The sequence below is a fragment of the Furipterus horrens genome, unplaced genomic scaffold (genome assembly GCF_987537825.1).
Source record: "Furipterus horrens unplaced genomic scaffold, mFurHor1.1.pri manual_scaffold_7, whole genome shotgun sequence".
Lineage (NCBI taxonomy): Eukaryota > Metazoa > Chordata > Mammalia > Chiroptera > Furipteridae > Furipterus > Furipterus horrens.
This window is the reverse complement of record NW_028327177.1, coordinates 38,725,956-38,750,896: the sequence shown is the minus strand read 5'-3', so window position 1 is coordinate 38,750,896 and position 24,941 is coordinate 38,725,956. Positions and strand designations below refer to the sequence as shown.

Here is a 24,941-nt window from a genome sequence, read left to right as displayed (position 1 = left end):
TCAGTTGGAAGTGGTTTTTGTGACTTTTCATAGCTTTCTTAGAGAATTTATCACAGTCTATTTTTGAATTGTAATTCTTTGGGCATTTGTCTTTTATTTTTGCAATATGTAAGCTCCTGGAGGACAAAAAACACATACACACACAATTCCAGGTACTTTTTTAAGGAAACATAAGAGACGCACACCCCCAGCCCCTTAACTGATTTTAAATACAAATGAATTTTAAGTTTTATTTGATAGGCCTTTGCTTCTACAATCATTTCTACAAAATGGACAATTAAGGAAGATAGGGAAATTCAGTACTAAATAAAAGAAATAAAGATATTGAGACTGGATTCACAGAAGGGAGTAGGTATAGGGAGAGCAATATACCCAGCATCCATATAGATGGACAGGCGAAAGCTTAAAAATATACGCAATAAACTCACTCAGGAAACCATTAGGACAAGACAGACTTCCAGCTTGCAGCTTGGGATTTTCATGTGGGGTATCATTCCGAAGCTTTATTTTGTTTTTGCATCCCTCGGCACAAATAATCCTGTCTCCCTGCTTTGTTTTCTGAGCTAGATAGGCCTGAATGTTCTCTTCTTTTTGGGCAGTGGAAGTAGTTTTACCTTCTTTCCCTTTATTATTTAACATAATAAACTGTTCATGCTTCTTACTTCATTTATTTTCCTGGATATATGGAGAGGACATATGCCAGAAGCTTCAATCTCTCAGAGAAAGATGACAGATTAAAAATACTTGAACTGGGCTATTGTTGAAGCTTCCCATTTTATTAAGTTTGATACCAGCATTTTGTTTAGTATACTTTGTTTCATTTTTTATTAAAAACATATCCTTTTACATATTCTAGTTGAGTGAATGTTTTTATTTTACTTGTGATTCTTCTTTCCCTGATAGATTAAAACTTGTTTTTAGAACTTGTGTAGACATTTCTGCAATTTAAGTTTATCTTTTCTTTTTCCTAGTTTCTCAAACCTCAGCTGGGGTTTTCCCATTTGAGGGCCCATGTTAGTCTAACTTACTTTTTTTGTACTTGATTTTGAGTACTTACAGGTATAGTCTAAATTTATTTAACCATTCTTGGGATGAAGCTACAGTTTCTATTGATAGGAAAAATACATATAAAGATTTTAATTTTCAGAATGTTAGAACTTAAAGATAAAATTCTACTATAGTTTAAATATGTAATTGGTTATAATTTGTCCCCTTTGGGAAATTTCTTGTACTGTGCTAACCAGTAAAATGTCACTACCTGAGAAGAATTTTGAAAGCAAATATTTGCTTTGGAGTAAAGTTTTCTTTATCACACTGTATAAACATCTGTGTTTACCCTGAGTTCTTTTTGTTTTGAAAAAGCCTTTGGTTAAGGGTGATATCAGATAGGATTATTCACACAAATAATAAAAGTTGGAGCACAAACTAATTACATATCCCTAGTACATGGTAAGCATGGTGTAGGTATCTGTTAAATATATTTATATTTTTAGTGAGGATTTCATTAAGATACTGTAGCATATTCGTATGTATAATAATGGAATTGACCTATTAAATAGGGAGAAATTGATGATTCAGAAGATTGACGAAGGAATGATGAACCAGAGGTGACTTTGAAGATCTCAGTTACATGCTTGGGCAAATTGGAATTTCCAAGTTTCTCTCTCCACCTGTTTCTTGAATAAATAAATTAAACAACTGTGTATTGGGGCCTACTATGAGTAAGTCGCAGTTTCTACGCTCTAGTCAGAGAGGTTCTCAATAAATAAGCAATGTGCAATCTGAGGTGGTTATAAATGCTGAAATAGAAACAAACAGGATGATGAGAGAAGATTATTTGTGGAAGGAGCACTTTAGTTAGGGTGGTGAGGAGGGCTTGTTAGAGGAAGTGACATTTGAACAAAAGCCTCAATGTGAAGAGCTGAAGAAAAAGCATTTGAGGCAGAGGGGACACAGGTACAAGAGATTGGAGACGGGACAGGGCTCAGTGTGTGTGAGAAGTAGGCAAGGGCTGCTCTGACAGGAATTAGTGGTTAGAGGGGCAAGAGGCCCTGGTAGGATGCAGCTGGAGAGGGAGGGAAAGGTCAGGCCCTGTGGGTGCTTGTCACCTGTTAGCAGCAATTCAGAGTTTGGATTTTGTTCTAAGAACAGTGGGAAGCCATGGAAAGAATTTAAGCAAATGAATGAAATGATCAGATTTATACTGGTTGAACAAACCACTCTCTGCTGTGGGAAGAATTGATTAGAAGAGGGTCAGAATGGAAGAAGAAATGTCAGGTTGGAGGTTCTCCCAAGAGACTCCGTAATATGATGGTGATTGTTGTCTGTGGTTTTTGTTTTTGGTGCCTCCTTAATCTGAATTCTCCCAGCCTTTTCAGTCAGAACCAGCATTCCGCTAGGCTTCCTGGGGCTTGTAAGATTTTACTACTACTTCTTCTATATGAACTCCCCCTTGGCTTTTCTCTTGCCTCATGTAATCACCCATCCTCCCATCATCCTGCCACTGGTCACAGTCCTCCAGGAATCATCCTTGGAAGTATTCTGTATTCACGCCTGCCAGGAAGATATGCTGGTGGTGTGACTACCAAAGGAAAAGCTCAGGAAGCCAGGAAAAGGGCCAGCATTGTGGTGATCAGGAACCCAGGATGGTGACCTTGGGAGGTCAAGGAAAGAGCAGAGCATTGCTGCCACACTTACCATCTGTACACTGCCGGTTCTGCAGCCAGGAGAGGGACATGTTATCAGTTGGATTAAAATTAAGCCCTTCCTTCTTATCCTGGCAGTTGAGATTCTAGGATACAAAAACAAAGGACTGGCAGCATTTACTTCTACGTTCTCATTCGGTCCCTTCCTTAAATATATGTAATAAAGTGGAGCCAGTTTCAGGGAACCAGCAGACTTTCATTGAGGCTCTTGGATATTCCTATGGAATTGTTGCGTGCAGGCTATTCATCTATACCGTATCCCAACATTGTGTATTTTGCACAAAGCATATTTAATTTTTAATTTTTATATCACTTTTCTTTATCAAGAATCGGGATAAATAAAAGGTATCCCAATTAAGAGGTGGATACATCTAGGAAAAATTAGGACTGCTTTGTGATGACAAAATGAGGGAAAAAGTCAAACTGGGGTGGGGTGGAATTAGAGGAAGGATATATTAGTAAGAAAGGAAAACAGGAAAAGTTGTAACTGATTCATCATGTGATGTGGGGGGGGTGGGATTTACTATGTATCTTCCATTGGCAGATCCTGTCAGATTTTTAATCTTTTCTGCAATGGACTTAATTGACAGATATAACAAAGATGTGCTTTGTTTCTACTGAGACATTTTGGATGTGTTTTGAGCTAGGATTCTGAGAGACGGAAATAAACAAATACAGATTATTTACTATTACAGTAGCCTTTTAATAAAATAACGAATTTGTTTGGGGTCAGAATTTCCTGTGAAGGTACTTTTAACATAATTTAAAATAAAGCCCACTCACTTGGCCTGTTTTCTCCTAAGGATTAATTCTTGTCCCAGCCTTGTCCCCAATTTCTTTTATTATTCTCTGGGTCAGTTCCCAGTTCCCAAACCTGTTCCCATACCAGTCTTCTTGACATGCCCAGGGTCTGTACATGGGCTTTCTTTTGTCTCTTCCTTGACTGGCCTTGTCAGTTCTCTCCTTTGGGACTCTTGCTCCTAAACACCCAGCACCCATTCCTGTCCCTCTGCTGAAGAAAACTCATAGCTCTTTCAAGCCTATTTCCTTCCTTTTGGAGCAGGCTTGTTTTTAACTTTTCTTTATGCATTAGTGTGAATCACTGAATACCTCTTTTTCTGCCATATGAGTTCAGAGCACATACTGATACTTATGAATTTATCTTCTTTGTAATTTGGGTAGGACCCATTATTCAGTACCAAACAGTCTTCATTATAGGTGAAGGAAATGGAGTTCAGAACCTCTCTGCTTATATTTTAGATGTAAAAGCAGAAGAATCTTTTGATCATATATATATATATGTATATATATATATATTTTTTGCTTTTTGAAAGAGAGCTGGATATGATTCAGGACAATAATTACATACAATTGACAAAAAGATGGGCACAGTGATGAATAAAAGAGTGCTTTTTAAAATAAGCTTTCTATTTTAAACTTTTTTATCAATAAAATTTTGACATAACATGAATTTGGAAAGATTTCTGTCATGGAGCCTCACCCATATCTCTAATTATTATAGCCCCCCCCCCAAGTAAAAGATTTTACATCTATGAATGCTTTTTTAAAAAAGATAAACTTCCCCTCCTTTTTAAAAGGCTGTATCCTGAGATAGCATCCTTTCTTGTGTCCTCTTTATTTCATAATGTAGCCCTTGATTGTCCTTGTGATGGAACCAACAACTCAGAGACCACTCTGTGCCAAGCTCTTGGTTAGATGTTGGCTTGTGATGTTTCAAGAGAGGAAGATGGGCCATTTCTGACATAGTGCTGCACAAACCTGTCCCCACACCCTGGTGGCAGAATTGGAACACTGCTTTTCTTATGCATGGTTTTCTTTCTGTAACCCAGTTGCTAATGGACACTTGTTGATGTAGAAGAAGGGGTTGCATGCAGCAGTACCATAAGATTTAAGGGACAGTGTGTGCAAGTCAGGATCTCGGGTCACATCATTGTGTTCACATCACAGTGCTGCCACCCAAAGCTGCGTGACCATGTGAAAGTACTCCTAGGTTTCTTCATCTTAAAACCAGGATAATGATACTTCATGAGTTGCTGTGAAGATTAAGTGATGTGTTAGATGTAAGCCCTTAGAACAATGCGAGACATTAGCACTCAGTAAATGTTAATTTCTCAACTGCAACACTATTGACATTTTGGACCAGTTAGGTTTCTGTTGTAGGAGCTGTCCTGTGCATTTAGGATGTTTAGCATCCTGTCTGGCATGTAGCAAATAGCAAGCCTCCAAGTTGTGACAACCAAAAATGTCTCAACCCCTGATTAGAACTACTATAAATATAATATTTACCAAGTATTATATTACCCTTGCCAATCACTGCCCCTCCTAAGATTTGACTGGCCTCTGAAAGTTCTGTTCCCACCTGACCCACTTCTTTTTTCATAAAAAAAATTTTTTAATTGCTTTTTAGAGAGAAGGAGGAAGAGAGAAAGAGACATCGATTTGTTGTTCCCCTTATTTATGCATTCATTGATTGATTCTTGAGCCCTGGCTGGTTTGGCTCAGTGGATTGAGCGTCGGCCTGCGAGCTAAGTGTCGCTGGTTCGATCTTCCAGTCAGGGCACATCAGAGAAGGAAAACTCTGACTCCAAAAAACCTCCGCTGCCTTGCGGCATACCTCTTCAGGGGAAAGGCTAAGAGAGTAAACCCCGACAGAAAATCCGGAGCCGGAGTCCCTAAGGCGGTTCGACGTTGTAGTCAACACCGACAACTCCTGCGGCGCACCTGAAGCCAAGCTGTATTGACTCCGTCTTTCCCTTGGACCCTTCAGCTGCGAAGAGAGGGGTGGTCTGCTGCATGGGCAACAGCAGACCCTCCATATCACCCTGCCCAGGCTCTGTAGCTTCAGCTTCACTGGAGAGGACACTCCAGCATCATCGCAAGATGTCGATTCAACACGGGAGGAGACAGATACCGTGTCACTCCCGAGTCGGACTGCACAGCCATTCTCGGCGGTGCAGATAGACTCTTAAGAAGCTACACCATCGTCTCTCGAGACGGACGGCTGCCGACGACGATTGATTCTTGTATGTGCCCTGACCCAGAGGCTGAACCCACAATCTTGGAATATTGGAACAATGATCTAGCCAACTGAGCTACCCTTTTTGTCTTCTTGAGCTTGTTTGGGTTGATAAACTAGCTGGATGTTAAAGTTAGTTCTCCCATTCTGGGTTAGTAGCTGAACTTAGTCTTCTAGGGACCTCCTCCTAGGCAAGCCAGCTGCCTCTGGGAGCCATCCTACAAAATCATCTTGTGATTATTCCCCAGCAGAGTGAAGGCAGATTCTTTTTGTGATGTTCCTTCGAAAAGCCTAACCTACCTATGAGCTCCTCTCCCACCATCGCCAAAAGCACCAACTTTTATTCCTGTGTGAACGACATAACTTTTTATTCTAGTTTTTCATAGTTGTGGGTGTTCTTATATCAGCCCTCGTTTCATTCTGTTTTATTTGGTTGCCTGGCCACAAGATGATTTTGCAGAATTTAAATTGCTTCAGTTTTATAGAACAACCATACATTAAATTTACAGTAACAGCAGGGTTGCTTTTTCATAATTTCATTTGTAACTACTTAAAAATGACTTTATGAACCTTCTTCATTGCTTCCCAGAGGACTGTGTAGACCATATATATGTTGTAGAGGCAGTGTGCTACAATGGGTAAAGGTCCAAAGGCAAACCACTTGGGTTCAAATGCTGACTCCACCACCTGGGCAGGTACTTCATCTTTTTATGCTTCAGTTTCTCCCCTGTTTCCTCTATAGGGATGTTGTGAGCAGCAACCTAAGGGTTTATGGGCAGCGTTTAGCAGGCTGAGACTACTTGAGGGTATAAGTTGCTCCTTTCAGCAGGGATGTCCAGCTTAATATGGACATCAACATTCTTAGCCTCATTGTGTTTGCCCAAGTGCCTGCATCTATGATTCGGGATCATTCTCCTTTGCAACCAGTGCCTTAGTGTTAGCATAAGAGCCACTTCAGGGTTGCATGTTTAATTGGCTCTGCGACCCTTACCATCAAACTCTGGACTTGATCCTAGGTCCTATCAGCTTAACAGCTGTAAGAGAAAAAAAAAAATCTAACAGCCATCGATTTTTCACCCATCTCCTTGGGAATTCATGACTTTCAATTTGTCGTCTTTCTGCACATTCTCAGACAGCCAGAAGCAGCCCTAGCTCAGGTCACAGTCTTTGAAATCAGCACTCTCGTCATCCACTTGGCCTTCCTACCACCTATACTCTGTCCGTGACACCATGGGAAGAAATTTGAGTGATCATGATATCGCTATGTACGCGGTGACCAGTTCCTCATCCCCTCCCTCCACAGAAAGATGATCAGGGCATTCATCAACATGCATCCCATTTTTGAGGTTCTGTTTCCTGGTGTCATTCTTGGTCATAATTACTGCATCAGTCACATGACACTCAAAAGTAATGGAAGGGACTCTAACAAAGGAATTGTTGACTGAGCTGTTGTGGGCAGGGGTGAAAACCAACAGGGCATGGGGAAGCAGCCCTTCTACTAACAGTGTTTGGAAGCCATTACTACTCCCAGGCCTTCTACCATAGCTGTGAAAGCAGGGCCATATGGTAGGAAATGTGGCCTTAGGTAGAGAAACCACTTCCTGTCAGAAAGGGAGCAGGGGGGATAAATACCTTAGCATCTCACTCTTCCTGCCCTTCCATGTCCTGCCAATGTCTTGCATTTGTTGCGCCAAACCAGGGCAGGGTGGTAGGTGGGCTGCCTCCGCGTGAGGTCCATTGGGGTCAGCCTTCTGGCACGTGGCAGGGTGTAGAGAAAGAGTGGTGCTGGATATGGAAGGGCACATAGAGGATGTCTAGCTCAGTGTGCAAACAGATCACTGGCCCAGATTTGAGAGCTGGACTTCTACACCTAACTGCACGCTTAGATGTCCCCTGGGCACCTTGTATGCAACACTTATCCTGCCCCCCAGCTCTTTCCCTATTTCTGATGTCATCCCTTCTTGCTCCTTCCAAATGGGAGCCCTGAGACTTGATGTTCTCCCGTAGTTGTGCTCCTGTGGGTCATGCACAGTAAGGCACACACATTCAAGTTCAACACAATTCAGTACCAGCAGGACCTACCACCCCCAGAGACTTATGATCAAAAGTAAATCCCTGGCAGAAGCATAAAGTTGGTCCTATGAAAAAGGAATCACAAATCATGGTATTTTAAAATTGCTAATCATTTTTTTTTTCTTTTGGTTAAGGTTGCAGGATGGAATTTGAATATTACCTCAAGAGGTTTTATGTTTTGGATTAGCCAGTTGTCTTTGCCCTCTGCTGACTGTTTCTTCGGACTCATTTTTTTGGTGTCCTTTCAAGGCCGTGCACCCAAAGGGATTATACCATGGACTACAAGGAAAGCTGCCCAAGTGTAAGCATTCCCAGCTCTGATGAACACAGAGAGAAAAAGAAGAGGTTTACTGTAAGTATGCAGCATAAAGCATAAGGGAAAAAAGTGGAATATAGAGCATATTTCCATTTCTGCTTTTGTTCTTCTTAACCTGGAACATCCTCTCCTTGTCTTCATATATCCAGATTTTACAGATCTTTCAAATACTGTCTCCTCCACAGTCTTCCCTGTGTGCTCTAATGGAATCTGATTTCTTTTGCAGTGCAGATTTTTGCACTTGGAGAAGCTTATGATACTATCTGATAGAGCCTCTCACCAGAAAATGTTCATGCATATGGATCTGTGACACACACATGTAATTTTATGTGCCCTGTTGGGAGGTTAATGGAGCCAGAAGTCACTGATCCCACATTAAGTGCCACTGTCTTTAAATTGCCATAGTATCTTTCTTGAAATTTACATAGTATCTTTCTTATACTGTTTATTAATTTTCAACCTCAATTTTAAAATATGTAATTCACTCTTTTATCTCTTTTTTTTCACCAGCAAAGCCCATTTCTAATTTTACTTTTTATCACCAGAGGATCTACTATAGGGCTTTATAAAGAATAAGCACAATGAATATTTGCTGAATTATTGTATTATTGGGGAACAGTCACTTTTCTAATTAGTGTAATGAAACATAAAATGCTGTATTTAGTTCTGTTAGTTTATACAGATATCTCCTGTCCTCCTCCCCCTGAAAAAATGTCATTTATCTTGTCTGTAACTGATTTGATCTTCCTTATAAACCTCCACCCATTGAATGGTATGAAGGAATTCTTTTAACCCAATTCTGTTTAAGCTAGACATAATCAGTTTGAGCTAAAATTTAAGCAGTTTTTTAAAGTAAAAATGCCCAGGCTGTCTCCATTCTGCTCTTTCTCTTAACACACACTCACTCCCACTTGGCATCATGGTTCATGGGAGGAGTGCAATCCTCTTTCACAGTGTTTGACCTCACGGTACCAGTAGCCTGGTGAAGGCTCTTGCATTCTTGTCATCCCTCTAGATCTTGGCCATTCCAGGTGTGGAGTGACTGGTCTGGTTAACATCCAGCTATGCTTGACCTGACCCAACCCTGGGCATTTTGCTGGCATCCACTGCTGGCTGTAGTTGATGAGCTGACTTGTTATCTATTCTTCGATCGGGTTGACCAGGATGGTGGCAACTCTCTGCTTCCCCTTGGCTCTCTGAAGCTGTAGAGCCCACCCTTTGCCTGCTGCTGAGTCAAGTGATATACCCCAGCCTCAGACCAGGGGGCCACATGGCCCCTGCCAATGGGGCTCCATGATAAGTGACTTTCAGTCAGAGTCCGTTTCACATGGGTGTTGAGGAAAGCTGAAGAGTTAAACTCTTTCACCACTCCACTCTGCCTTCTTAACTAAGTGGAGTTATGGTGGTTTTCCCCTGAAGTCCCAGGCAAGGAGCTGTAAACAGCCCTTCTATCCTCTGTTCTCCCCTTCCTTAATGTTTCCACACCCTGCACCAAAGTCCAGAGTGGAGACATTGTAATGTCTAGTGATTTGCTTTCCTTCAGTCTCTGTGTTGTAGTAATATCTCAGCAAGCATTGTGCATTTATTCCACATTTGTATAAGCAAATTTTAGGAGCATCACATTGATGGTAAACAAGATGCCAGTGTGCCTTGGATAAAATAGTGGAGTAGGTGGAAGTTTTTCTTCCTTCCCTGTTCTTATATTTACCTTTGGACCATTCTTTTCTTCAAGGGCATAACCTCCCACCAAGTTTGAAGTTCATACATAGCAACTATCAGCAGTGAGTTATCTCAGGTATCTTATTTTCTACGGCAGAGGCAGTTCTCATGCCTTATATATAGCTCTGTACTGTGAAGCTGCTAATAGAATTGCTTTGCATCCTAGGCCATCTTGACTTAAACCAAGTCTAAATTGTATTTTCATTTCTCTACTCAACAAATTGTCATTAAGTTGCTTTGTTATGCTAGACGCTATTCTAGGCACTGGGGATGCTCTCAAGGAACTTATATTCTGGTGAGCAAGACAGACAACAAGGAAATATTTTAAAAACTCAATAAGGTGATTTTGTATTATAAAAAATATATATTGCTTTCTGTGAAATCTTGTGATTTTTTTGCAAATAAAAGTATTTTTTTAAACTTACTGAGTTTTTGTTTTTGCCAATTGATGTTTTTTGTTAGAGCTTACTCAATATGCCCTTGTTAATAAATCCTGCTGCTAATTAATAATTCACAGGGCTGTATCTTAGTTCCTGTAAATATATTTGTAGCAGAGCTACTTCAGCCTGGAATCCAGGCTTGGGTTCTGCTCTTGGCTATAGTTGGGTAATGATGGGAAGCCACCCTACCACACCAGAAATTAACATAAGTCATTCAAGAAGCTTGCAGTTAGATGAACCCAAGTTTCCTATCCTTTTTAAAGCCCTTTCCAATCCTGAGTGATGTATGACATAAATCTGTAGTCTAATCTTAGAAGCATGGCTCACTTTCACGGGTACCTTGACTGAGTTCTTACCCTCTGCTTTTGCACACTTACAAATAATTCTTACATCTTACATCCAATAGCTTTCTCTGAGACAACTTGATACCATCCTAGTTGGACCAGAAGAGCCATGTCACCACCCTGTAGCTCACAAAGAGTGCTCTTTTCTGTCAGGTGTCTGATACCAGTGATTTTGCTTCACCTTACAAGTGAAACCTTAACTCCCCTCACTGTTGGCCTGTTATGTGATCATATCTTAAATGATACTATAGAATTCATACAATATAATCACATACTGTATCAGAGAGATCCTTTCCTCACAGTATTATCTAACTATGAACTTGTGAGAATAGCTGACCAATCTTCCATGGGAAAGGATAGTTTATATATGTTTGTATGCCCATCTTCCAAAATTAACCTGGTTTACTTAACTTGCTTAACAGATTATGGGTAATTGTATTGTAAACCCCAAAGCAACTCATATTTCTTTCCCCTTGTCTTAAACTGTGAAATCATCAGATTGATAACCCATGCTATTATATCAGTGAACCTTATCTCATAAATCTGGATTCTTGGTATCTTTTTCTTTAGAAATGATACAAGATTTTGGGGGTCCAAAACAGTTTTCTCTACATTGGTATGTTAAATTATAATCTGAGATTATCTGTGGAATGAATTGTGAGAGTTGATTCTGTATTATAACTGTTAATGATTTGTTACTAGTTCTGGTGCACGGGTTAGAAGATTTAGATCTTAATCTCACAAGTCTGTGTATTTGTGCAAGTCACTTAACTTTTTGGGGGGATCATTTCCTCATATGTTTAGTGGGGGGCTGTAATATTTGTTCTGCTTCATAGGATTGTTTACTATGGTTATATGCAATTATGTGTATATGAAAATATTAAACACATGTAAGTTTGAAATGTACTGTGTAAAAGATGACCTGAAAGAAGGAGAATTAATAATTGGGTGTTTACTATGTAGTAAAATGATGCTGGGTGTCACTTTGAAAAATACTTTGTAATTTCCAGGTAATGGTATTGTGGGAGAAGAATAGAGAATATCATCAATTGACTCTATAATGGCAAAATGTTAGAATTTATCTAAATAATGAGTACACAGGTGTTCACTGTATTGTTTTCTGAATATTACAGAAATATTTCATAAAATTTTAAAAATAAAATATCAACTTTCAACAAAATAAAATAAATGTTTCAGTTGGTACACTGTATCTTGGCAAATCACATATAAACATGAATGTCTAATATTAGTTTCGTGAGTATAAAAGCAAGATCATTCATATATTTAAATAGCTAATGGGTATTTTGCAATTAAATTTTATTGTTATTTTTTTGTTTCCACAGGTTTATAAAGTTCTAGTCTCAGTGGGCAGGAGTGAGTGGTTTGTCTTCAGGAGATATGCAGAATTTGATAAGCTTTACAATACTGTAAGTAATAGTTTACAAGATTTTAATTTAAAACAAAATCCCTAGAAAGCTCAAAAATAGGAGAGATTTTATTTAAGTGATTAAATAATACTCAATATACAACTATATCAGACCAGCAGAAAAGGGACATAGATTCTTGAAAAGCATTCTAACTTTGAAATTCTTACAAAAAAGGGTGGAAAAGGGACCACTGAGAAATTCCAAATAAAGTATTGAAGGTATGAAAACTAGATGTACTGCTTAAAATATATTTTAATATTATAGAATATTAGAAATAAATCCTTGATATCTACAACTCTAATCATGGTTAATCATCATATTATTTCTGGTTCAATTGCCTAGCTCTTAGTTCTACTGTGTTTTCTTCTGTTATTCAGTTTTTCTTTAATGAATATGTAACTGAAACTTACTGTATATAGTTTTAAATATCGCTTCACCAATATTTAAGATATTAAGACAGTCTTTTTTGACTGTAAGAAAAGTCACACTTTTGAAATAAAGTAATAGCCAGTAAAAATTTGTACATGAGAATATCTTCTGTAATTTTTCATTCAGTTTTAAAAAGTGGTTTATACTGGAGGCTGGGTGAGGGTTGAATTACTTGATTTGAAATTTTGGATACCATTATGTACATGATTAGCATTTTTGATGATTGTTCAACTCTTACCAAACCTATCATGATACCTGGGTTATACGCAGGTAAAAATAACATGATAGTAACCTAAAACGCATATGCACTCACACAGAGGGTTTATACGAACTTCTTAGAGAGATGAGATTGGATTTTGTTCAGTGAACTACTAGTAACTGAAAATTTGATATTCCTTTTTGTATTTTGCTTAAAAGATTATATAGGCTGGATTCACCTAAACATGTTTCTTTTTGTAGAACTGTTTATAAGAGGGAAGAAAATAAGCCAGGCAAAGAAAAAAAAAGCCATATGATATCACCTAATACAGGAAACTAAAGAACAACATAAACAAATGAACTAAATAGAACAAGGAGCAGAATAACAGTTATTAGAGGGGAGGGGAAAGGAGGGAGGCAGAGAAGGGGGATAAGTAAGGGAAGGATTTAGTCAAAGAACATATATAAATGACTCATGGACATGGACAATGGGGAGGGATATGATTGTGGGAAAAGGGGTGGGCTGGGTGGGGGAGAGAAATAGGGGGGAAAAGGGACAACTGTAATAGAAAAACAAAATAAAAATTCTATTAAAAAAAAAGAGGTAGGAGCATAGGGATGTCATCTAAAAATAGGGCAGTGTGGAGGTCTGCATGAGTGAAAGGCTTATCATCCTTGTGATGGTTTCAGTTTAAATAGTTGATGATTATATAGGTAGAGTGTTAACATTTGAGTGTCTTTAAGTGTAAAGGTAAAGTGAGAATGTTTGTTTTGGGTATTTCCCCTGCTGTGATCACATTCATTTTCTCTTTCCATCAAGCACCCCATCTTAAGCTTTTTGCAGACAAGTTTTTTCAACATGTAAGTTTTTATTATCCACCTTCCTCATTCTTCCTGTATTTCTCTCTGTCTCTCTTTTTTTCTTCTCATTTCCTCATTTTCAGTGTCTGCCTCTCTCTTTTCATATAACCCCTTCCAATTTTGTCTCCTGTGGTGAGAGGCAAAGGAAAAAAACAGGGGAATGGTATTAGTTGTCTTCTTTCAAACTACAGAAATGAGGTTAAACCTGGCTTGGACTTCCCTAAGTTTGAAAACATAAATTCTTATGCTTCTTTTAGAGTAAAAGACAAAAAGTATAATTTCCAATCTGTAAGCATTTTAATTACCAGTTCAAATGTATTTTTATGACTTTACATTTTTAAATTTTTTTCCGTAGAAAATTTTAAGCACCTACAGAGGTGGAGAGACTAGTACAAATGCAGAAAATAATATAATGTACCATCCAGCTTCATCAATGATATGGCCATTCTTGTTTCATCTCTGGCCCTCGTCAGCCCACTGTATTTTGAAAAAAGTTTTATTCATCATATCATTTCATCTGTAAATATTTTAGTATCAGCTCTAAAAAAAGATAAAGGTCCTTAAAACACATACATACTCACAAATATCATTATCACATGTAAGACTAAATTAATGATAATGTTTTAATATCAAATAGTCAGTATTTTTGTGACTGGTTGATAAGTCTATTAAGTGTCTTTTAATTACTAAATCTTCCCCTCCACCTCTCTTATCTTTCCTTTACAGCTTTGTGTTGAAAAAGCAGTGTCATTTGTCTACAGACTTTTCAATCTGGATTTTGCTGATAGCATGCCCATGGTGTAGAGTGATTAATACATTCTTCTATTCTTTCTATTTCCTGTCAGTTGGTAGTTAGATATATATAGGGGGGAGGAGTCTTACCAGAAGCCTCTAATTTTAAAAAATAAAAGGCATTAACCCCTATTTATGACTCTACTGCCCCAAATTTAAGTTCTTCAGGTCCAAGTTGTTTCTTCTCTGGGGATAAGCAAATCTGATAAATGTATTAGAATAACAATAGGGGGAAGGCTGAAATAGATGATGTTGAAAGCAAAATTCATCAGCTTTCTTAGAAAACAATTGCCAATCTATTCATAAAGAGAGAACACAAAGATCACATCTTTCCCTGAGGTAATTAATGGTGAGTAATGTATTCAAACTTATATACCAGGTTCAAGTTTAAGCACTTAACATAAATGATTTCCTTTAAGCCTAACAACAAATCTGAAGCACAGAGAAACTGAAGCACAGAGATGTTAAGTAGCGTTATCCAAGGTCACAAAGCTGATAAGTATTTTATTGGCACAAAATAGGATGATTAGACAGTTTATGATATTTTTTAAATAAAAATTGTATTTATTTATTTTAAGAGAAAGGGGAAGGGAGGGAGAAACAAAGGGAGAGAAACATAAATGTGTGGTTGCCTCTCACAAGCCCCCAACTGGGGACCTGGCCCGCAACCCAGGTATGTGCCCTGACTGGGAATTGAACCAGCAACCCTTTGGTTCCCAGGTTGGCACTCAATCCACTAAGCCACATCAGCCAGGGTAGTTTATGGTATTTTATTGGTGTAATTTAATATTATGCATTTTATCATTATATATTTAAAAGTATGTCTTATAGTAGATATTTTTTGCAAGTCAGATTGTATTTTATTTTAGTTCATGTATAACTAGAAGACTGATAAAATTAAGTTCATATAATGTTATTTTTAAAAATTCTAGTTAAAGAAGCAATTTCCTGCTATGGCCCTGAAGATTCCTGCCAAGCGAATATTTGGTGATAATTTTGATCCCGGTAAGCAATAACTTCATAGACCAGCCGTAAGTGATAGTTGAAGTTTGAAGACATAGTAAACATATATATTGTACAGTAATACAGGAGTTTATAAAGCTAATTGATCCATGCTCTCTGAAAATAATGCCTTAGGAAGATGCTTACTGTGTACAAGGCATTATTTTAAACACATTACATGTTGTAACTCATTCAGTCCTCACAACAGTCCTCTGAGTTGGGTATTATTATTATCATTTCTATTTTATAGATAAGGAAATTGAAGCACAGTTAGGGTCACATGCAGCTAGTAAATATCAAATTTGGAAGTTAAATTTAAGCAGTCTGGCTTCAGATAAACTTATTGGTCATTAAGGATTATTAGGGGGTACTTTTGTAAAGTTGAAGGATATTCTTTGTTACACCGATAAACATTTATTAAAAGTATACTCTGTGCATAGTATCCTGCAAGTCTCTGAATGGGATACCAAGAAAATGTCCTTTTGGTCCCCCTTGGGGAGTGTAATGCCACAAAAGGTCTTAGGAATCTGGAGGCTATGTGTCTGAACACTCAAGCCTGGAACTTTACTCGTGATTCTGAGAAATCAATCTAGGTCACAAGCGGCTCCTTACAGAGAGACAGGAGTCTCCTTATCTACCAAAATTCCTATCAGAAAAGTCATCTATCTGTGCAGCAGGTGAATCCTGACAAGCCAGAGTGCCCTCCTTCCACATCACCTTTCTTCCTCAACTAATTTGCTTGTCCTTATGACCCATTAAACCAAATAGCTCTCCAGTCACTTATCTTGACTGTTTTTCCCCCTTTATTTCTTTCTCAAACCTTTTCACTGCTCTGTGGAATTCTGTTCACGGGGAACAACCATCTCTTTATCCGTTAACATTTTCAAATTTCTTTCACATTCTTGCTTTAGTTAAAACTTAGTTTTGCCCCTGAGGCTGCAAGATGAACTCCTGTAACCCTCTCAGCTGAGGCTCTTAATACTTTTATACTTTATGAACCTCATGATTGGCTAGGATTCTCACTTCTCCTGTTATATGTAGAATTTTTATTTGCATTTGTAACTATGTCACTCACAGGAAACTAGAATGTTAGCAAGGCTAAGCCACTCTCCTAAGTCATGCAGTTAATATGTGAAAAATTAGACTCATCCAGTTTTGTTTATTTCTATTATCCCCTTACTTTACTGTCTTATTAATGCATGCATGACACCTTTAAAAACAAAATCCACCAACTTTTATGTGCATTTTATTTTAAAATTATTTGTTTGGAACATTACAAAACTCTTACCCTGTTTTCTGATCTGAAAGGTGCAGGTTAAGGATAAAAGATCTCTGTGGTTCCTGCAGGCTCCAGATGTCCTTTGATTATGAATATAATCAGGTTGCTCTGGCCACCAGTAACAGTTTTACAACAAAAACCCAAGGTCTCCTTCAGTCAGAGTTTGATTTTCACTCCCGGCTCCACCCCACAGCATTGGAGATTGTCTCCTCTTCAGTGGTTTTTCTAGAAGCTCTGAAATGACAAAGAAATCTTTATACATCCGTTTAATACATATTCTGAAGACTAAAGCTTTCATTTTATTATTTAAGCATTAAGTTCTTTTGGCTCTAATAGTGGAAACCTCTTTTGAATAACAACAGATATATTCACATAAATTTTTAATTGGAGAAAATTTTAAAAATATTTATCTCCAACTATAATTCTTAAAGATAATATGTCAGCCTTTTATGTTCTTGGGACATACCCTATAATGGGGCTGGTATGCATTTTAGTCTTAATCTGGAATTTTTTAGATATTTACATGCTTAATGTTGATCTACAAATTAAATTTGGAGTTGCCCTAAATTCAGACTACTGCTGCTCTTCTTTTCTCATTACTGAGTTCTTTTATTTATCTTCTCATATAGGGCTTTCAAAACTGTTCCAAGTCAGTAACAGAGTCTAGCAGAACTTAGTGCAGCATGGGTGTAGCTCACGGAAGAGAGCAAATCACTCTTTTTTCACAACCCAATCTCCCAATATCAAAGGTACCATCAGTAAATATGCACAGAACAATTTAAAACTGCTTCCATATAATTGTTAGATTTTCTTTAAATATCTCAAATATAGTCATTCATTTTAGAGGTCCTTCCTATGATACTAAGTCTAGTTTCTAAAAACTGAGTGTCTTTCAACCATAGTTTTTAATGTAAACCTCACATACTCTACTGTCCATTAACATAAAGAATACCCTTGGAAGAGTTTTACAAGATACCTTCCTGAAATTCTTCAAAAAATTGATACTTGAGCCCTGGCCGGTCTGGCTCAGTTGGTTGGGCATTGTCCCACAAAGTTAAAGGTCGCTGGTTCGATTCCCAGTCAAGGCACATGCCTAGGTTGTGGGTTTGGTCCAGCCAGGGTGTGTACAGAAGGTGACTAATCTGTATTTCTCTCTCCCATCTATGTTTCTTGCCCTCTCTTCCTCCCTTCCTCTCTCTCTAAAATTAAAAAAAAAAAAAAAAAGGAAGGCAGGAATTCAGAGTTGAACAAAAAAAATTACTGACTGCATCTGGATCTAAGAAACCAGATCTAATTTATATTTATTTTTTTATATACATACCTTATATTTAAGAAATGGAAATAAAACTACATGACTGGAAACAACACATAATTTGGGTGCAAACACTATAATTAAAGCTTTTGTTGTGTAGAAATCATTTTACCAAACCAAACCAAAACTCACTGTTAAGTTGAATCTTGTTTATAGGTTTTTATAGCGACATTTACCATTTTGAGACTCTCTCAAGTCTCCTGTTTCTTCGATTTTTTAGAGTATACAGCTGCACCTTGATTTACATTAATTACATTCTGATAAACCCATTGTAAGTTGCAAATATCATAAGTCCAAAATGCATTGAATGCACCTAATCTATCAAACATCATAGCTTAGTCTAACCCAGGCCTTAAACAAGCTGAGAACACTTCATTAACCTGCTCTTGGGCAAAATCATCTTGTTGCCACAGAAAATATTGTACTACATATTGCTAGCCGGGGGAAAGATCAAAATTCAAATTGTGGTTTCTACTGAATTCTTAATGCTTTCACTCCATTGTAAAGTTGAAAATTGTAAGGCGAACCATTGTAAGTCAGAACCATTTGTATTTCTTAAGAATTAGAGTTTAGGATGATGGCTTTTTGACTCAACAACAAAAATAGTAATAGCAAAAGATTGTGTTCTTTCTACGAGGTGTTCTACTATATACTTAATATGCAGTCATGTTTAATCCTGTAACAGCATTATGAGGTGTAAGTATTGTCATTATTCTCATTTTATAAGTAAGGATTTAAGTCTTAGAAAGATTCAAGATCAGTTGCTAATTACTAGCAGAAAAGATACTTGAATAAAGTGTTCTAATTCCAATTCCAAGAAACCTTTATGCTTAACCTTTATTGCTAAACAGCTGTTGCATGAACTTCAATTATCACCAAAACACTCTGAAGATGCTGGACAATTATTTGTAAGAGACGTGTTCCAGTGTAGTTTTCAAAGTTTTTTTTTTTTTTTTTTGCAGGAGTTTTGTTTAGCAGCAGAGTTTTGGTGATACTCAAGTAACCAATTACTCATTCTCCAGTTGCAAGGATTTCCAGTAATTCTTGTTTTTTTAATTAGCATGATTGTTTTCTGTCACCAATGTCATAGCATTAATTTTTATTTCTTACCTGGTAGTACAGGAAGAGGTGGACAAAGCAGATGCCTCTCTGGTTTTTGTAGTGAGTTGATTTAGAACCTAAAGTAGGCTCTTTTCTTTTTTTTTTTTTTTGGAGAATTTTCTTTCGGGAGATATGTTATCTGCTTTATTTTAGTTTTATAATAATTATATTTATGGATTTTAAAATAAGTAATTTCTAAGTGTTTGCTTTTTATTGTATGTCAAGAAACATGGATTAAGAAATAGCTCTTAACCAGAATTCACTCTTATCTATTCTTATATAACTGTATTGATAATTACATAGTCTGACATAAATAATCCTAATAGCATATGTCTGTCTTCACAGATTTTATCAAGCAAAGAAGAGCAGGACTGAATGAATTCATTCAGAACCTAGTTAGGCATCCAGAGCTTTACAACCAGTAAGTAATTTTCATTGTGTTCTGAAGAAGCACTGAAACCAAACCTAAGTTATTGATACAGATTTTATATGTTCTGTAGAATGTCATTGTGCTATATATAATGTGGGGGTGTGTTTGTAAAATCTTCCTCAAGCATTTTCTCCTGGTATTCTTAACTCCTTTTTTGGCCATCAACTCAAGGTCCTAATTATTTTCTTTCTTCCTTTTGTACTTGCACTGGTTTTGTAGATTAAACTTGAAAGGAATTTGCATACTACACAGTTAAAACATTTTGCTAATTGTTCATTGTTATATTTATTCATAAATTCAAACAGCATTTGCTCCGTACGTGGTGTGTGCATAGGGAACATAAAGAGGAATGCGTGTCATTCCTGTGTTTCGGAGGCATAGCCTTCCAGGCCAGTGGGAGAGACAGATACAGCAACAAGCAATTAAAGCCAGGAAACTTTATGATAGTGGTGCTAGAAGATAACAGAAAAACATGTCCAGGTCAAAGAAGACTTGCTGGGACGTAAAGGAAGGCCAGTCATTAAAGAAAAAAATGCAGGGGGAACATTCCAGGCCAAGGGAGCAGTCCGTGTAAGAATCTACAAAGAGCCTGAAACGTGCAGGACACTTAAGTATGACGAACACAGAGTAGATTTTCTGAAAAGAGATAAGCGATAAGGCCTTTGATGGAGTCGACAAGGATCAGGCACACGTGCTACCACTCTTGTTCACTCCTGCCGAGAAGGCCTACAGTCCTTCTCAACACAGCATTCCAGGCAGACACTGACCGTGAATGCGCTTGCCCAGCCCTGCGCGTGTCTCGTGCTCATGGGTTTACGCTCCTTCTGTAGATCAGATGCTGCCGGCGAAGGTGGAGAGGGTGTGTCCTATCAAAAATAGCGAGGAACATGATTTGAGATACGATTTCATTTTTGAGTCTGGTAATTGGTTCATGGGTATTCATTATATTTATTGTGATTTGTAATTTATATATATGTTACTTATATTGTTTTGTATGTATAAAGTATTCTAAAAAATAAGGAGGATAAACTAAAATAAGGTGGGCTTTTTCACAGCCCACCTATCTATGTAGATGTAAGTAAGAGTTTGTGTTACGGACAGTGATGCAAACACGATACACTTTTACAGTCTTTTCAGAATCACAGTACTGAAGGATTATATTTTTAGCAATTGTTCTAAAATCCATGATTTTTTTATACAGATCTTTGCATTACCATTTATATAGTTCTTTACAGTTTACAGTAGGTTCTACCATTCTGAGCATGTCTTCTGACCTCCTTTTTTTGACTCACTTAATGTAAATTACTAAATTAGTAAAATAATGAACTGAACCTCCTCTAACCAAGGTCTTCTGCCCAGTGCTCTGAATTTCCCCTGACATAACGGACAGGGTTGGGGGAGGTCCAGTAGCTGCAGTAGCCCTGCGATTAGCCAGTGCACTGAGGAGCAGCTGCCTTTTTATTCAGCGTCTCCAGCAGGTGACAGAGAGGCACAAAGTTGGAGAGGAACCTTGAACTCAGGGTTCCTACATCTGGTGTATCCCTCAGCGAAGAGCCTTTTACCATTTGGCTCTTTGTATAATTATTTTTTAAATACTATGCCTTTTCCCTAGGACAAATTCTATGTTATTTTCAGCTTAAATCTGTCCTAACCTTTAATTTTTGCTGTATGAATTTGAGATTACTTTGAATTGGCATATTGCTGGTTTGTTTGATACATTGAGATCTTGAATTTGTTTCTTCCTTTGAAAGAGAGCCTCGCATGGAATAAGTATGGAAAAAAATGGTGGTACTGGTGATTATTTTTCCTGGTATTTTAAATAGTGTTACTCAGAACCTCTAACACTAGATTTAGAAAGGTTTGGCTCAGTGGATTGAGCGTCGGCCTGCGAGCTAAGTGTCGCTGGTTCGATCTTCCAGTCAGGGCACATCAGAGAAGGAAAACTCTGACTCCAAAAAACCTCCGCTGCCTTGCGGCATACCTCTTCAGGGGAAAGGCTAGGGGAGTAAACCCCGACAGAAAATCCGGAGCCGGAGTCCCTAAGGCGGTTTGACGTTGTAGTCAACACCGGCAACTCCTGCGGCGCACCTGAAGCCAAGCTGTATTGGCTCCGTCTTTCCCTTGGACCCTTCAGCTGCAAAGAGAGGGGGGGGTCTGCTGCATGGGCAACAGCAGACCCTCCATATCACCCTGCCCAGGCTCTGTAGCTTCAGCTTCACTGGAGAGGACACTCCAGCGTCATCGCCAGATGTCGATTCAACACGGGAGGAGACAGATACCGTGTCACTCCCGAGTTGGACTGCACAGCCATTCTCGGCGGTGCAGATAGACTCTTAAGAAGCTACACCATCGCTCTCGAGACGGACGGCTGCCGATACGATTATAAAGATATATTTGGTGTTAAAATTCAACGGAAAGCAATTTGATTGTTAATTTTAACATTATCTTAAATAATATACAGTTCTTAAATATATGATCCAATGGAATTTTACATAATATGTACCCTGTAACTACCATCATTCCATTGAGGGTATAGGACCTTTCCAGCATCCCAAAAATAAATAGCCAAACAGTTTTTTTCACTTAATTTTAACTGACATTTTCTTTTTAATAAGAAGTGACATTTTATATTTTATGTATCTTATCTGTTGTTAATAAAACTTTGTTCATTTTCACACTCTTCATTTGAACATCAAACTATTTATAAAATAGTACAGATTTAAGGAACCAAGAAGAGAAACAAGTCAGCAAGTGCATCTTGAACACCTACTGTGTGGCTATTATTACTGTTAGGGAAATGAACTTTAAAAATTGCTTTACTTCAATAGATAAAAGCATATTTTAAAACAATTTCATTAAAATTGATTTTTAAAATCCCTAAAACACTGGAATAAGATACGTCAGTATTTCTCTGATGTCTGGGTAGAAAGGAGGTTTTCTGAGCATATTAGCAGTGCGTGATGTGTCACAAAGTAAAACTGACAGATGTGACTAACAAAAACATTTGAACCCTCAAAATCACATGTGAAATTAAAAACCAAAAATATAGAAAAAGTTTCTTTTGAAAAAGGACAATAGAAAATATACTTACTATGGAAAGAGCTCATGAATATAATACACACTTAAGACACCAAAAGAAAAGTGGACAGAGCATATTGATTTACAAAAGAGGAGCTACAAATGAATGATTAAGTACACAAAATAATGGAACATTTTCTTCCCTACTAAGAAATGCAAAAGGAAGCAAAAACACCTTATTTTAGCACATACAGAAAAGAACTCAGATCATGACTACACAGTATGATAAATTATGTGACAGTGAATACATCTGAGTTGCCACCCCTGAGGCCACACAATAGAATGTTACAAGCATCCTTGAAGCTCCTCATACACAGTTATCTCCTCCTCATCTCTATTCTTTCCCTCCTTCCCAAAGGTAATTATTCTCCTGATTTTTTAGCAACATAGATTAACATGCCCTGTTTTCTCTAACTTAATACAAATGGAATTGTATATTACATATTATCTGTCTGGCTTATTTTGAACAATGTGAGAGTCACTGTGTTGTCACATACAGCTGTAGTTTGTTCCATGTCCATGGCTGTATGTATCTCATTGTGTGAATGCTGCTGATGGACATTTAAGTTGTGTTCTTTTTCTGGCTGTAATGAACAATGTTGCCATTAACATGTTTTGAGGAACTTGTGCAAGTTTTTCTGACTATCTTAGGGTAGAAATTCTCTGTTGTAGGGTATATACAGCGTGGAGCAAATGTGGGTTTACAGTTGTTTGTATGGAAAATAATACGATAAATAAATAATAATATTATAATAAATTGTTTTGCATACTCACAACTGTAAACCACTTTTGTCCAACCCTGTATGTGTTTAACCTCAGTGAATAATGCAAAGTAGCTTTCCAAAGAGATTGTACCAATTTACACTTCCACCATCAATGTATGAGATCACATTGCTTATTTTATCAACACTTAGTATTGTTAATCTTTTCAGTTTTAGCTATTCTGATGAGTGGGTAGTGGTTTTATTGTTGCTTTAGTTTGCATTTCACTAATTACTAATGAAATTGAGTTCCTTCTTTTTTAAAATACTATTTTTCACTTACCAGATTATCAGAGATGGTAATATAAACTGTAACATTTAATGCTAACAAAGATTGGAGAGAGTCTTCAGGATGTTCATATACTGCTAGGAGGGTATAATAAATTGGTACAGCCTCTCTGGAAATTAGCTTAAAAACTGTGTAAAGCCTGAAATTGTTTATAATTCAGACCAAATAATTTTATTTTAAAAAATCTGTAGTGAAAATCATACATGCAGCTCTACTGTTCTGCTCAAAGATGGTCAATTGCAACATTAGTTAATAGTAGTGAAGTTGGGTAGTAAAATATTGGAAGCTATCTATATATTCTAAGGTGAATAAATCAGTGAATAACTTTTAATTCACTCATATTATGCAACATCATACATCTGTTAAAGTGATCAATTATAGAGAGTTTTTAACAACATGGCAAATGCTTGTGATGTAATTTGTAGGTGAAAACAATAAAGTAAAATATTTTAAATATAGCATGACCTTAACTGCAGAAAAATAAACTGCAGTAAAGTACACTAAAATGGTAATAGCACTTGCCTCTATGTGGTAAGATTGAAGATCCCCACCTTAAACATTTTTCTGAAATAAAATTCACCTTATTTTAACTCTTTTTAGCATAAACAATTCCTTGTTTTTTAGTAGTTACAATGCCATCATCACTATCTTATTCTGTCACCCCAAGTCTAATCTCAAATTAATATCATCTCCAAAAGAAGATGCACTTTCCAGTTTCCCCTCTTCTCCAACCTTTGGCAACCCCTAATCTACTTTTTATCTCTGGATTTACCTGTTGTGGACATTTTATGTAAATGGAATCAATGATATGTGACCTTTTTATTGTCCTTTGTTCATGTTGAATTTCATCCATGTTTTAAGATGTATCAGTACTTCCTTCCTTTTCATGGATGAAGAATATTCCCTTGTATGCCTATACCACATTTTGTTTGTTTATTCATTATTTGATGGACATTTAGGTTGTTTCCACTTTTTTGGCTTTTATGAATAATCCTGCTGTGAACATTTGTGTATGAATTTTTTATGTGGGCATTTGTTCTTATTTCTAGGATAAATTGCTACATCGTATGGTAACTCTATGTTTAATTTCTCAGGGAACTATCAAACTATTTTCCATGGTGGCTGTAGCATTTTACATTCCCATGAACCTCTCCGCTTTTAAAAAATTAGTTTTCATCTTTCTGAATTTCTTGTAATGAATTATGTCATTTATATTTAATTATTATGAACAGTTTGGGAAATCTTGCCTTTTGTGATGGCATGGGATAGACCTTGAAGGCGTTATGCTAAATGAAGTAAGTCAGAGAAAGACAAACACTTTATGATTTCACTTATATGTGGAATCTTT

General features: G+C 37.3%; 1 protein-coding gene across 7 annotated transcripts in view; it reads left to right on the top strand.

Annotated features, from left to right (window-relative positions):
- The window catches only part of SGK3 (serum/glucocorticoid regulated kinase family member 3), a 117,321-nt gene that overhangs the window by 60,462 nt on the left and 31,918 nt on the right, over positions 1-24,941 (top strand). For 6 of the 7 annotated variants that reach the window (XM_090283609.1, XM_090283615.1, XM_090283611.1 and 3 more), the window contains exons 2-5: positions 7,950-8,167; positions 11,978-12,061; positions 15,274-15,346; positions 19,381-19,456. In XM_090283609.1, the coding sequence (XP_090139735.1) occupies positions 8,090-8,167; positions 11,978-12,061; positions 15,274-15,346; positions 19,381-19,456 (311 nt within the window). In that variant the 5' untranslated portion in view covers positions 7,950-8,089. Of the gene's footprint in view, positions 1-7,949; positions 8,168-11,977; positions 12,062-14,578; positions 14,691-15,273; positions 15,347-19,380; positions 19,457-24,941 lie in introns of those variants that run through there. The other variant, XM_090283614.1, reaches the window with a different exon arrangement.